The sequence below is a fragment of the Urocampus carinirostris genome, chromosome 16 (assembly GCF_059441175.1).
Source record: "Urocampus carinirostris isolate Australia breed hairy pipefish chromosome 16, RoL_Ucar_1.0, whole genome shotgun sequence".
NCBI lineage: Eukaryota > Metazoa > Chordata > Actinopteri > Syngnathiformes > Syngnathidae > Urocampus > Urocampus carinirostris.
This window is the reverse complement of record NC_142364.1, coordinates 10,887,102-10,901,797: the sequence shown is the minus strand read 5'-3', so window position 1 is coordinate 10,901,797 and position 14,696 is coordinate 10,887,102. Positions and strand designations below refer to the sequence as shown.

Sequence of the window (14,696 nt, the reverse complement as noted above, 5' to 3'; positions counted from 1 at the left end):
ACGTAGTGAGAACAACAGCAGGCTTTATATAACCTTCCTAAAAGAACTAAATACTTCGTCGAATGCCGTCATAAAAATAAACCTCTTTAGTTTCAAAACATGTGAGCGCTAGAAAAAGAATAAAAATATAAGTTTTTTTTTTGTTTAGAACGACAATTCGGCACCCATTAATAGCATACTTAAAGTCACGTACGCTTTTTTTATATATATAAAAATCATAGTTTAATGTTTTAAAAAGTTGATTCCAAGTTGATTTCCATAAAACAAACGTTCCATCAACATGAAGTGGTATATTTTGCCTTAAAAAAAGTTATTATAGATCAGAACGTTGTTTTTTCCATGTTAACGGGTACAGTAAACCCCCCAGGATACCGCGCCCCCGCCATACGTTTTCACTTTATGGGGTGGAATAATATATTTGTGCCAACCCCGCATTACGGCATTTTCCACACGATATCACATCAACAACAAATTATTTCGCGTCTAGAAACCTATACAAATAAAACTTACATCTCTAAAATGCCTGTCTGTTATCAAAGTCAGAAGAAAAGCAGGTCTGCTATCAGTTTTCTTGATGACATTGTGGAAATGCCAATTGACTAATAGCTGATTGACCTCCCACAATGTTTTTCTCTCTTTGTCCTGTCCAGAATTTAACTTGATTTTGTTTAGCTATGAAACAAATGAAGCAAAACATGATAACCATGGAAACAGAGTTAGCGACAAGCAAGAAATACAAAAGCATATAGCCGTATATACCGGGGATGTCTACAGCCGTTAAATTCTTGCTGTGTTAAGTCTCAAATTATTACATTAAAATAAAAGATTGACATTGGCTCGGAAAATGAAGACACAGACACCATGTAACTGTATTGCAGCCCATCATCGGAATTCATAGTAGCAGTTTGTTTTATTTGAATCAATGAAATGCCACCAATAAAAGTGATTACTTCGCCTGGACAAACACAAACAAGTATTCGATTCGGTGCAAATCCGATGCGGCGATACGTTTATTCCCCAAAAAGATAAAATTTGAAGAAACAAAAATCAAAATGGCTGCAGGTCCAGTTTGAGACACAGGACGGAATTATCCTTTTGATATAGGAATTAACAACCGTTTTGAATCTTATTTATTCTCAGTTGGTCAACATAAATTTGATCCTTTTTACTTTTGTCCTCTTATAATGTTTCTGTATTCACATGATGTGCATGATTAAAATCTGAAAAGAGAAACAAATAATCTTTATCAGTATAGATCATTTCATAAAAGGGTAACCGCACATACTTTGACCCTATTGTCGGGACTATGAGGCACACCCTAAAACCTTTAATTGGTCTTACACCATGTTGCATTTTATATACTGCAAAGGACAGTGGTTAGGATCCAAATTGCATACAGTATTTATACGATATTCGACCGTATTTGTGCAATTATCTATCAATCAAAGTCGGGAATCTGATCCAGGTCGCAGCGGTGATAGCATCAACGATTATCCACTGGACCACCAGTGACATAAGTGACCTATGTTAAGGCATTTGATTTCATCGCATAATCCCACTAATTTTAGATATAAAGATATAAGTAAACGCAAAGTTAGATCCTTAATCCGATACAAAGAGTTGTATACCTTTTTGTGCTTTATTTGCGTTTATTTCTATCTTTCATGACGACTGTTTTTTTTCCCATTCTTTAACGTTCGTCTCTGGCACCATGGAAAAAAATAGTGTGATGAAATAAAAATCGAGTGCCTTTCCTTATACCACTTGGTTTTAACGCTCTCATCGCCGCAACCTGGGTTCCAGTCCCATTGCATGCAATGTTTTATCGTTTTGGTCAGTGACATTTATCGTCTGATCAATCATTTCATGTGCCTTATAGTCCAGTGTGCCTTATATATGAAACAGATGACAATAGACCATTTTTGGGAGGGGTGCGCCTTATAATCCGGTGCGCCAAGGAATAGTTATTAAAAAAAAGACTAGCAGTTTTCTCACGGAAAATGAAACACTACTATGGCACAGGACAAGAAACATAATAAAAATTCACAGAGCCAAAAGGAGATTAAAAAAATAAATCTAGTAAACCCACTTCAGGAGAGGTTGGGGCAATATAACAAAACCTAAAAAAAAATGGCACATGACCAAAAACACAAGGCAGTTGCCACCAGGTGGGGCAAGAATGAGACTTCCTCGTTCTCCGTCTGGAACGAAAAGACGTCCAATCACGCAAGACGGACGAGATTCTGCTCGTCTGCGTTAACCGGGACTCGAACCACCCCGGCATAGGCCCCCCAGGCGTCAAGGCGGCTCTAGTCACCGCAACTCTAACCGAAATTGCTCACGTTAATTGACCTTGTCCTGGAATATGTAGAGGTTGTTGGTGGTTGCCACGGCAATGATGTTGTCTTGCGGGTGCCATGCGGTGTGCAGGATCTTCTTGTTGAAGTCCAAACTGTCCACGCTGATTTCGTCTTTCTTGCGCTTGCCGCCCACACAAACCTTGCGGGGTTTCAGCACCTGCATGGGCTTGATGTTCTCTCGGGACGCCTCCAAAGTTACGTCACGTCTCTGGCCCCGGTCGAACATCCGGAAGAAGTTGTTGTAAGAGCCCGTCATCACCACGCTAGAAAAAAATAAAAACAGAAGGGGATTACAACCATTTAATGGAGGGTTTGGGATTAAACATCGAAAGAAGATGATTGTGCATCGACTCCTATATTATTTTGACTAAAAATCCCCTTCCCCACTTGAGCTGAGTCAATGAGCCTTCTTTCATCTCCAGCCAGCGTCTCATATTTTCTTCAGCAGAGCAACAGAACAACTTTTGCCACGCATCAAAAAACATTACAGCTCAAAATCAAGGACCAATTCATGCACTAATGTTTGAGATGGATTTACGTCGTAACTTCATTTTAGTTGAGAAACAAGATTACATAAATATTTATGTTCTATGAATGAAATGAAATGATCTGCATTTATATAGCACTTTACAAGTCAATGACTTCCCAAAGCGCTTTACAATGTGCTCCCCATTTCCCAATAGCGGCCTTGCAGCCATGTAAGGCGCTAAATAATGAAAAAAAGTTTAAAAATATATTTTTTAATGCAAACCTTCATTTTACTGCAGTTTTAGTTCATGCGCCTTATAGTCTGGCCGTACTTATAAATGAAAAAAAAAAAAAATTCAAACAGGAATATTTTTGAAAGTGCGCCATATAGTCCAGAGATTTTTCGACTCACATCTTTGTTATTTTTATTATTCAATCAACTATTTCAGATGTTCTTTTCATCAACTCTAAATATAAATTAATAATAATAATTTTTAAATTATCTTGTGAAGTAAAAAAGATAATTGAGAACAGTGGAAAGCTTTTATCTGTGCAAAATACAATGATCCTCCAGTAATTTTGTGACAACTGATCCAGAGCCAAAATCTATCAGGAGAAAATAAAGTTGTCGATGTGAAAAAAATCATGAAAATGACCGTCTTATGGGATCACCTGTCGTTTCCGTTCCAGCAACATTCAAACTTGTCAAAGATGCAGTCGTTCTCATAAAGTGAGCACAGTTTGCTCCTCAGGTGCTCGTGAACCTTAAAAGGCAAACAGGGTGGGTGAAAATTGTACCAAAGGTCTGGTAGGAAGGTAAAAATTATATAGATAAAGATATGAAATTCTCTCATGGTCATATAATCCAATCCCAGTCTCACATTAAAAAAAAAATAAGCAAAAAGCAATAACAGAGCAGCCAAATAATCCGATATACAGTCTCAGGATACAGCAACCGGTTCTCACAATGTTTTCCTTTACACTAGTGTGGAATATTGTGTTTTTTCAGCCCCGTTGAACAGCATATTCCCCACTTTACTACATTAAAAAATATATATCTTGCTTTACTTACTTTACAGGGTTAGTGAATAGGATAAGTAACATATCTATAAAGCCTGTCTGCTATTGATCAAAGTCATATGAAATGCTGGTCTATTCGCTTGCGTCACAGAATCATTAAAATGCCAACATGCTACTGGTTAAACGATGTCCCACAAGGACTATTCCTCTCTTAGTTCAGCTCAAAATCTTGTCTTCATAAAGACTTTTAGCAATACAATACTGTATTTTTTGTACCGTTTTATTAGCTACTGGTCCCAAGGCTTTCAGTGATGCTAAAGGGAGAAGCAAAAACATGATAACCCAAGAAACAAAAGGTTGCAATGATTAAGAGGTATAAATAACCCAGACAAATTTCTATCATGGCTGAGCTGCATGGTCGCAACCAATCGATGAACAGGACTATTGTTAAAAATGTTTTTTGCTCCCCCCTCTGCATCCACCTTCTACTCTACTTGAAAAGCTAAAGTCACGTCACACCCAAGGAACACAATATTTCATTTTCCTATATTTATTTGTAGTCATATACAAATAAATTACACATAAGTAGAACTTAATGTCTACCATTTAGTTATCTCAATGTTTTTATCTGGGGTGCATGGGGTCTGGAACGCACATTAACTAATTAGCATAGGATTCTATTCCCCTCTTTAATGCAATTTCACTTTATGATCCCCACCTCAGAACGACACGTCGCATTCCAGGGGTCTACTGTACTAATAAATATTCCCCTGAAACCCAGATAAAATGTGAACACACCTGATATGTCTCCACGGGCCTGTTTTCCATGTTCAAGTCCCAAATCTTGACAGACAAGTAGTCCCTGGTCATCATGTAGCGTCCGTTGTGGCTGAATTTCACGTCAGAGATGGACGATATGATCTCAGAGAAGAAGGAACGATTGCTGGGATCTTCCGGCTCCTCAAAAACTGCAAGAACAAATTCCAGATATTATCTCCTATAAAGATGGCGGCCTGGTGTCGTTCCTCACTCACGTTTGGAGTGCTTGTCGCAAAGCGCCGAGTTCCTCATGTCGCAGAGGCGAATGGTTCCTTTGCTGCTGCTGTAGACGAAAGTGTTGCACTGGTGAGGATGGAACTCGGCCGCCGTTATAACCTCCGTCAGCTCCTCCATGTTGGCCGGCTTGATGTCCACAATATCTGGAGAAGGCCGGCTCAAGGACGAATCGCGTCTCCCACAGAAATATCAACAAAAGTTCACCAAACTCAAAATGCAGTGTGATGAAAAGTATATATGGATTTCTGCATAAAATCCCCATCAAATGTGTTCTGTAAAAGGGGAATAAATAACTGATCCCCCTCTGCTTTTTGTAAAAAACACACGAACGAAAAAAAAAATGTCCGCTTGAACTAAAAGCCCCCAAAAATTCAGAGGTTTCCATATCCACATGAGTATAGCATGCAAACAATGACGTAAGAGAGAGGGGGGATCAATAACTGAACAATCGGCCTTTGAAAAATCACAGATAAAAAAGGTCTGCTTAAACTAAAAGAAACCAAACATTTACAAGTTTCCATATATTCATGAAGATGGCATACAATAACAGAAGAGGGGGGAATAAGTAACAGAACCAACTCTTCGTTTGGAGACTCAAAAAGCAATTAAACCTGACTTAAATTGCTCAGTGAATAGTTTTGACCAAAAGAATCCAAACATTTAAAGGTTTCCATCTTTTAACAAGGATGCAGCCAATGAGCAAAAGGGGAGGAATAAGTAACAATCCTCGGCCCGAAGAGACTCAAACATTAATGGAAACCACACTCAAACCAATTCAACTAAAACCAGCTTGACATTTACAAGTTTTTCAAACCGATTCTTAATAACAATTTAACTAAAACCTACAAAACATTTTGGGTTGCCATTTTTGATGATAGCCTGCAAACAATGATAGAAGGGGGAGGACTAAGTAACCGAAACCTCTGCATCCAAGCAGACTCAGTAATTTAAACCCATATTCCTGTGCCAAACTACATTTGTAGACAACCTCGCTGACTGCCAATTAATGAACATCCAGACTTATACGGATTTTTCTTTCATGCGCTACCAGCTTTAAACCAATCGCGCATGCTGTTGGTCTTGATTAACAGAAAAGGGAGGAACAAGTAATGGATTTTTTGTGTCATTGTTGGCATGCTATCCTCATCAAAATATGGAAACCTATAAATGCTTGCTTGGTTTAAGTCATGGCAGACACTATTTTTCATTTGTGTGAATATGATTTGATTCCAGATAACATCGGATGGGGATTTGATGCAGAAATACACATTCCTTGCACCATTTAAGAACTGAAAACGAGAAAGATACTGAAGCTTCGATCGGTGATCTCCAGATGCCAAAGATTGATGCGAAGGTCGTCAGCAGATAGGTAGGTTTCGTTGTCGCTGTTGACGGAGATGGAGTTGATGTGGTAGGTGTGCGCGTTAGCAAACACCCGCCGGGGGCTAGCCTCCACCATCAGGTCCATTGGGATCAGAACCGGAACCTGAGGCCACCAACGAGCAATCAGCAAGGAGGCGGCCATTTTGTTACCAATTAGGCAGACTGACCCGTAACGAGGTGATCGAGTTGGGGTCCTTGTATCGGCCGTCTTCTTCTTTGAGGTTGTAACCTTCCGGTCTCCGATCCCGTTCGCTGATTTTCCACAACTTTATTGTCTTATCTGAAGACAAAATGCAATTAACGTCCGTTCAATAATTTCCCCAGAGGACAAAAGTACCATTTGTGGACAAGAGGAACTGAGCGGCGTTCTTCTGAGGAAGCCAGCGAATTTTGTTGATCTTCTCTTCGATCTCCAAACTTTTCAAGTAGTCAAACTCGGGCTCGTGACTTTGGAAAGTGCTATAGACGTTGTACTCGCTGCGGAACTGAGGCATGCTTTTATTCTGAAATGTAAAAGAAAAAAACCATTGGGGAAAGTTGAATTGTGACATAAGGGAAATTCAATCAAACCCAAGGGGTACAACATGATTTTTTTCCCGAGGTGGGAACTGCAATGTGAATTGCTGTATGGTGGGTGATAGACACCTAGTAGCTGATTGTGCCACAGATAAAAACAGTAATATAAAATATACTATATGGTAAGTATTATTTCAGGGTTCCTACATCTTAAGGCAAGTTAAATTCAACACTTTTTAAATTGTCTTTTAAAATAAAATTTAAGACGTAGTCAACAAATAAAACTTAATTTGAAAAAATAAAATAAAATAAAAACATTTCATGCACACAATACATTGTACTTCATACACATTATAAAGCAGTTTCTCAAAATGGCGGACAGCCACTGTTCATTAAATTTAGACACTTCCATGGACGAAATTAAACATCTCTGTCCGAAGTTGCTATGTGTATTGTGGAAAGACCCACGATGTAAATCTGCTCTGAAAGACCCGACTGAAACCACATCATCGTTTTGATAGTTACATTATTGTTGCCACGCAATCAGTGAATTATTTAAAAAAAGACGATTGATAAATGTTACTAAATATTTTTAGTTCAAACACATAAAAATCTTATTATGTAGTCACATTTTAAGGTGGAAGCTAGAGCTCTTGTTGGTGATAGGAATTAGTGGAGAGGTGTTGTAAAAGGATAGTGGGATGTTTGGACGCGTTCTAAGGGATGGGTAGGGCACCTCTATGATGCGGCAGGGGTAAACCAGTAAAAGCTGTCAGGCCTTGCCGTTGTACAAAAGAGTGTGTTGTGTCACCCTGACCCGAGTGGCATGGCCACTTTCTTGTGTCCCGTTTCATCTAGGGGGACGAAAGCATGACCAACTTAGGTGCCTAACTTGTTTGGGCATTTGGGTTGGCCATGGTCCAAAAATGTTTGTGTTTTTTTCCCTTTTTTATTTTCTTTGTTATTGTACGTGTTTGTCTTGCTATCGGTCACCCCTCTTGAGGGATCTGACCAAGGTAGATGGATAGGTAGACATTTTAAAGACTTTCGAAATTGGATCCAAGATATTTTGATGCCAATTAAGGCCTTATTATTATCCACAGGAACCCTGTACTTATGTGAAATATATGTCCATATAATTGAATAACAAATAAATATAAGAGGAAAAATGTAATTTGATTTAAGTTGGGGACGACATGACTTGAGCCAGTACAGTGGAGTAAGGGGTAGATGCAGAAGGAAGAGAGACAGCGGGTTTAAATATAAACTTATTTTCAAAATTTTCCTTTCTTTAGCATAACTATTTTATTGGCTTTTTCCTACTTCTTATTATATCACGCTTTAGGTCCATGGTTACCACATTTTTCCTTCTCCCTTTAACATCACTCTGGGCCTTGGGACCTGGAGCCAATAAATGCAGTACAAGAAAAAAACAGTAATGGATCGTTGACTGGCAAAGTCTTTTACAACGCACACGAATTTCTGAACTGAATAAAGGGAGAAAGGCAGTATGGGAGGTTCTGCCAAAAGCAGATACGCATCTTGACCACACCCTGATGCAAACCAGTAGCAGATCAGCATTTGACAAGACATCGAACAATAACAAGTAGGCAACTTAAAATTTAAACTTCGTTATATCTCTACATGAATTCTGAACAAGTACGAAAAATGCTGTAACGGAAGGCAAAAAAAAAAATCTTAATCCACACGTTGTGAGGAGGGGAGACCGTATCCCGGAAAGCTACGGTAGATCATTAGTGGAGTTAAATGTCATACCTCGATTTCTTGTTGGAAAATGACCACCCTCCCACCTTTGTCACCCGTGGCCAGGAGTTCTCCCGTGTGGTTGAACTCAACCGTGGAGATGATGTCAGCTGGAAAGAAAAATGTCAACAAAGATATTTTATTTATGGTCAATTTCTTACGGATGATAATTATCCTGGCCTTTCAAAATCAAATTTCAAACAGGTCATGATAATAAAAGATGGGCCATATGGGAATATTAGATCAATAGGACGATTAACGAGACTGTGATCTTATAAAAACTACAACACTGTTAGATCTTCTATTTATCGGTTTTTAAGAGCCATTCTAGTCTGTTGAGTTTCGGTTTGGGCGAATGGTGAGAAATGAGCAAATCAAAAAACAAAACATCTAGCCAATTTCAGTGCCATAATGTATAAATACATTTTCAGAAGCATTGTCCCTGAATACTAAAACTATTCTAAACAGTATGGTGCAGCTTATCAGCAAGTATGAAGCCTTTGGGAATGATTTCAGTATGATAATCACAACTAGATGGTAGGAGTAACTTCGATCAGACGTTTGGGAAGACTTAGTGCCTAGTTTCGTTCCTGCATAGACCGCATGGCAGTGTGTAGGTGCCGGCCCATTTGTCGAATAGGCGCAATGTGATGAGAAACACGAAGCTCTAAGTACAGACTGTTAACAGTTCAAATTTTTATTCTTTCTAAAAAAGATGACCAATTGGTGGGACAGAGAAAGATGATATGAAGTGCATGTCTGTGATCGCCATGACGACCCAAATCATGTGATTGTATCACCAGAAACATCAGGGGCTGTACAGTTCTTGCAAAGTTCATGCATTCAGCGCGCAGTGTTTTTGCAATTAAATTAAATTTTGCAAGCAAAGGTCCCGTTGTGCTTATGAAAAGCATCGTTTATATATTGAATGTATCAAAAACGTAAAATTAAAAGCACCAGAGTAAGGGGTCTGCTTGGAATGCATCGTTTTACAAAAATCTATTTTCTCAGAGGTTTTCCTGGACACAGGTATTTTTTAAAAACTAAGCAACCTTAAACTGTTTACAATGGTAAAAGCTAGAAGCATGTTTTTTCGTAATGAACGATAAGGGTTCAAGCTTTTTTTTGATGCCTCCAATGCCTATATACAGAGCTGAATTGTTTGTAGGCCTTCAAAAATGAGTCCAAATGGCAAAAGTTGGCTGGGACAACACTTCCCATTAGAAACGTCTAGCACTTGAGTTAAATTTGTGATTTTATAAAAACAACAACCTTTAGTTAGATCGGCTGTTTATAATATATCTAATGAAAAAGGATACCTTCAGCCACATCATCATCGATGGCTCCTTTCACTTGAGAGAAGCACCACTGCAGGTCACCTCCAGCTCCTAAATGTTCCAAGAAAGAGAGAAAAAGTCAATGGGACGGATTATCATAAAGAATGATTCAAATAAAGAAATTGCTGTTCATCATTACAATCAGGGATGCACCAAATTTGACACTGAAAAGGTTTCTGACCGAAAAAATAAAAAAATAAACCAAAAAGGAAGAACGAGGTTGTGATGACATCATGTCGAAGGTGAGACGTGTGAAGCTAGCTTGCAATCAGGGGTCATTCAGTGCACGAAACCAGTGCTTATTTTTTCATTTTGCACGCAAGAATAAACGGGACGGTGGTCAAAAGAGAAGTTTTAAACAAAAGGACATCTCCTATGAAGTAAATGAGTGTCTGTGCTTCCAATTTTTCGTGAGCAAAGTGCCAGACTTTGGCCAGTGTTTATATGCCAACTATCTACAGTTCAGTAGTTTTAATTCATTACAAAGTGCATGACATTCAATCTTTTCAACCCTGAAGTTTTTTGTGAGACTATCTTTGGCTAAAGTCTCCAAACTCCATTGGCTAGTAGTAAGCTATGAACTGTGGGAGTTAAATTTACCATAATTAGTTTTACTTTGGTGAAAATGGGAGTGTAACTTTTTTGATGCTTTATTAATCCTCGTCTACTCGAGGGAGAATTCTACAAGCTATTTAATATTCTAACCAACTTTATTCAAAGTAAATTGAACTTGATTGCGTTATTTACATTTTTAATAGCTCAACAGTTTTTAATTCGTCTACAGTACTTTGTGGAGTGACTAGATTTTTTAAAACCCCAGTGTGTAATATTCGACCACTAGATGGCCCTGTGTTGCAGTGTGGTGGCTGGATGAGTCTTTTAGATGGCGTCTTCCAGTTAAAGATACCAATATTTTTGACCTATGATTGTTTATAAATAGAAACATTGGTATGACAGTTCATGTATTTTGGCCCAGTATTCAAATCAATGTTCGTTTTTTGTTTTATTAATGAATTTAAGTTTGTTGTACCACTAGGAGGCAGTAAATACTACACTCTCCCTTGACATGCCTGTTTTATGAGTATTTCATAAATGGAAAAACTTAGCATTTAGTAATATCAGTTAATGGTAAATGGTCTGCATTTATATAGCGTTTTTCAACACAATGAAGACCTTCTAAAGCACTTTAAAATGTGCTTCACACTTACCCATTCACACACACACACTCACACACTAATAGCGGCCATGCAAAGTGCCGACTTTCCCCCTGAGATCCGATCTGCAACCTCAGTGGAAATGTTTAAATCTAAGCTTAAAACTCACTTCTACTCTATAGCATACGAATAACCTAAACTTCTTATATGTAATAACTTGTGAAGCCCTTAGAGACTAATTGTGATTAAGGGCTATACAAATAAAAATGACTTGACCTGACCTGTTATTGGGGGCATTAGGGATTCAGTGTCTTGCCCAAGGACACTTCGATATATAAAACGGAGGAGCCGGGAATCGAACCTGCCATCTCTTGATCCCAAGATGAGCGCTCTACCTCCATTTTTATGCGCAAAATATTTTTATGTCATTCTTCTCATCTCTCTCTTGTTCGGATTTTAGCTAAGCGGTTCAAATTTTCCATTTTTGGACCAATATTTTGATTTCGGTGCATCCCTGAATTACATAATTCACAGTATTGTTTGACAAATTCCAGGACATTTCTGTGACCAAATATGGAGGTTAATTCTATAGATAGATAGATAGATAGATACTTTATTCATCCCCGAAGGGAAATTCACTTTTCCAGCAGCATCCCTAAGCTGAGAACAATCGAAAATAACTGAGAACAATCGAAAATAACACGGGAGCTGCTGGAGTGGCTGCCATTCGTGACGGCGCCGGAGAAACGATTCAATTTGAATCATGTACAAACAAACAAACAATTGAATCATGTACAAGAAACGATTCAATCTGAATCATATACAAACAAACAAACAATTGAATCATGTACAACAAACAAACAAAATACATCATTTATTTTCAGGATAAAACACAAACAAATCAACAAAAATTAAAAGACTTTGAGAAAACAAAAGATGCAATTTATGAGTCATCATCGTCCGTATTCACGTATTAAAAGGGTGAGTCGTGACTCACACAAATCAAGAAAAAAAAGATCAGAATAAAAGCTGAAAAATATATTCATTTGTAATTATTAAATACAACAAAATAAATAAAACCACAGTCGAAATTCGGTCCAATCTATTGAACGACACACCTCGTTTTAAAGGATGCTAAATTACACGCAATTCATGACGTCACCGTGTCATTAATCGCGAGTTAAATATTCCAAAAAGTCACCGGAAGAGAAATATTCGGACTCCAAATTATGCAGCGTCACAATTTCAAAATTGATTTCAAATAGCAGTGCGGTAAATAAGCGAGCTGCATGTGCTCAATGTCAAAGTTTAAGCTAGCGTTAGCCTAAAGCATGCGCAATGTGCACGACGAGAAGCTAGTATATATGGCTTCGGTTCTGGTTTCGTTCTTGGCTGTAAAAGAATGTTATAACACTCGTCGGGACCATTCGGGCTGGACCCGCCATGACGCTGCGGGAGTTCTATCACGAGCTAGCTAGCTTGTTAGCATTAGCATGTGGCTAAGTTCGGCTAGCTGTAGCCGAACCGGTGTATGCAGCAGGGCGTGCGCACGACTAAGCATCCGGTTGTAAAGGTTAAGGTGGGGAGAGATTCGGGTGGGCCGAACGGGTTGGGAACCGGTGCAAGCGGTTACCTGCCATGACGAGACAGACTGGGGGAGACTCGCCTCGCTTCACTCCAACGCGGTTCTCCTTCCTCCCTCCCACGCGTCGTAACCCGAAGCGTTTCCCTTGTGATGGAGATCCGAGATCCGAACCACCCCGGTTCGGCGAACTGTTATGGACAATGGCTGGGTTATGGACTCAGGTTAGCATCCTACGAGTTCGGTTCTGGTCTTGGTCGTGGTTGGGCCCCGCCAGCGTTAGCTTGGCTTCGTCCCTCCCCAGCCCGGTGCCCCCACCCGGCCTAAACGCCTTTTTTATTAGATGCGCGCGCATACTATAAAAATACTCAATGAAATGAGCAAATGACGATTTATTGGTGATTTATTGAATCTCCTTTTATTGATTCTCTCTATCGACAACTTTCGTTTCCTATTTCATCATTGTTATTTTTAATTGTATTTTGTGTCACCAAAGATAAAAAAAAAACAATTGCACAATAATATGACGTCATCCAAAGTGACAATACTGAACTGTATAAGATAAAAACACACAAATCCGTTACACGCTGAACACCAACAGCAAAAGAGAACTAAGAAAATAAAAAAGCAATAGTAGTTTCTTCACATCTTGACAAGTAGAATGACATTTTTATACTGTCGTTGATAACAATGTTTGAAAGGAAAAAGGGGAAAAAAAGAGTAGAAAGAAAAAAAGAAATGAGAAAAAGACAAAAAGAAAACGTATAGGGCGTGACGAAAATAATAAATACAGTAATAAAAAAGAAAAAAAAAATAAGAAAGAAAATGACAAAAACAAAACACAAAGAAAAAAACGGGGGGAAGGGAAAAAAAGAAAATAAAGAGGAAAAGAAGACTACAAAAAGAAAGCGGGAAAATGCACAAAAGAAAAAAGAGATACAAGAAAATGTGGAAAAAAATGGGAAAAGGAAAAACATTAGGAAAAAGAAAATCAAGGGGAGGGGGGAGACAAAGGAAAACAAATATAACAGAATAATAAAAGGAAAAATAATTACAAAAATGAAAAACAAAAGAACGAGAAGAAAAAAGGGAATAAAATACATAGAAAGAAAAGGAAAATACATTAAAAATACTTAAAAAGTAAAACCACAAGCAAAACGAGTGAAATAGAAAAAAAAGAAAGAAGAAAAAAAAACAAGAAACAAGAAAAAAAGAACACACAGGGAACCATACAGGTAGTGAAATCTTACTGTAGTCTCCAAACACCAAATCGTTTTGGATTTTCCTGCAGTTGCTTTTTCCAAAACGCCCCCCCCCCCCAAAAAAAATAATAAAAAACCACAACCCCCCAAAAAATAAAATTTTTTTTTTTAACATGCATTGAGTTGAAATCGGGCAGCACGACAGCGCAGTGGTTAGCGCATGTGCGGCACGGTTCTGAGGTCATGAGATCGAACCTCCTATGTAGAGTTTGCATGTTCTCCCCGAGCTTGCGTGGGTTTCCTCCCACATTCCAAAAACATGCATGTCAGGTTAATTAGCCGGTCCGAATTGTCCCTCGGTGTGAATAAGCGAGTAAATTGTATGTCTCTGTGTGCCCTGCGGCTGGCTGGCAACCAGTCCAGGGTGTTCCCTGCCTACTGCCCAAAGATAGCTGGGATGGCCTCCAGCACCCCCGCGACCCTGCTGAGGATAAGCAGTGCAGATAACGGTTGTAAAATAGTTTTGAGTTTGTACAGTCAACAGCAGACACTGCTATTTGTTCAAACACACCCCTTCAAAGTGTTTAGTAGATTATACACCAAAAACAGTTAAGAAAATACTCCACTTATTATTATGATTTAATAATTTATTATTGTTTGATGATAAATCCTTTCGTTCAAAAAATATGAAACATAAACTTGATGTGGTTTCACTTTGAAAAATCCATGCCACTTGTGCAGATAACGGATGGAGGGACGGATGAAACGAAAGTTTTATTTTACTCTTCCCTTATCAATCTTTCCATCCAAATCACCAGCAGATGGCAGCCGCGCGCTAAATAGTCCCATTGGAT

At 38.6% G+C, this 14,696-nt stretch overlaps 1 protein-coding gene across 1 annotated transcript; it reads right to left on the bottom strand.

The window, feature by feature from the left end:
- Window positions 1–864: 864 nt before the first annotated feature.
- LOC148350275 (serine/threonine-protein phosphatase 2A 55 kDa regulatory subunit B alpha isoform) lies at window positions 865–12,952 on the bottom strand. Its single transcript, XM_088320264.1, has 10 exons — window positions 12,692–12,952; window positions 9,887–9,955; window positions 8,580–8,677; window positions 6,625–6,790; window positions 6,455–6,567; window positions 6,213–6,390; window positions 4,883–5,047; window positions 4,647–4,816; window positions 3,501–3,592; window positions 865–2,623 (listed from the first exon to the last, which is right to left on the bottom strand). The coding sequence occupies exons 1-10, from the start codon at window positions 12,696–12,698 to the stop codon at window positions 2,344–2,346; spliced, it is 1,338 nt and encodes a 445-aa protein (XP_088176390.1). The 5' UTR covers window positions 12,699–12,952; the 3' UTR covers window positions 865–2,343.
- Window positions 12,953–14,696: the final 1,744 nt, after the last annotated feature.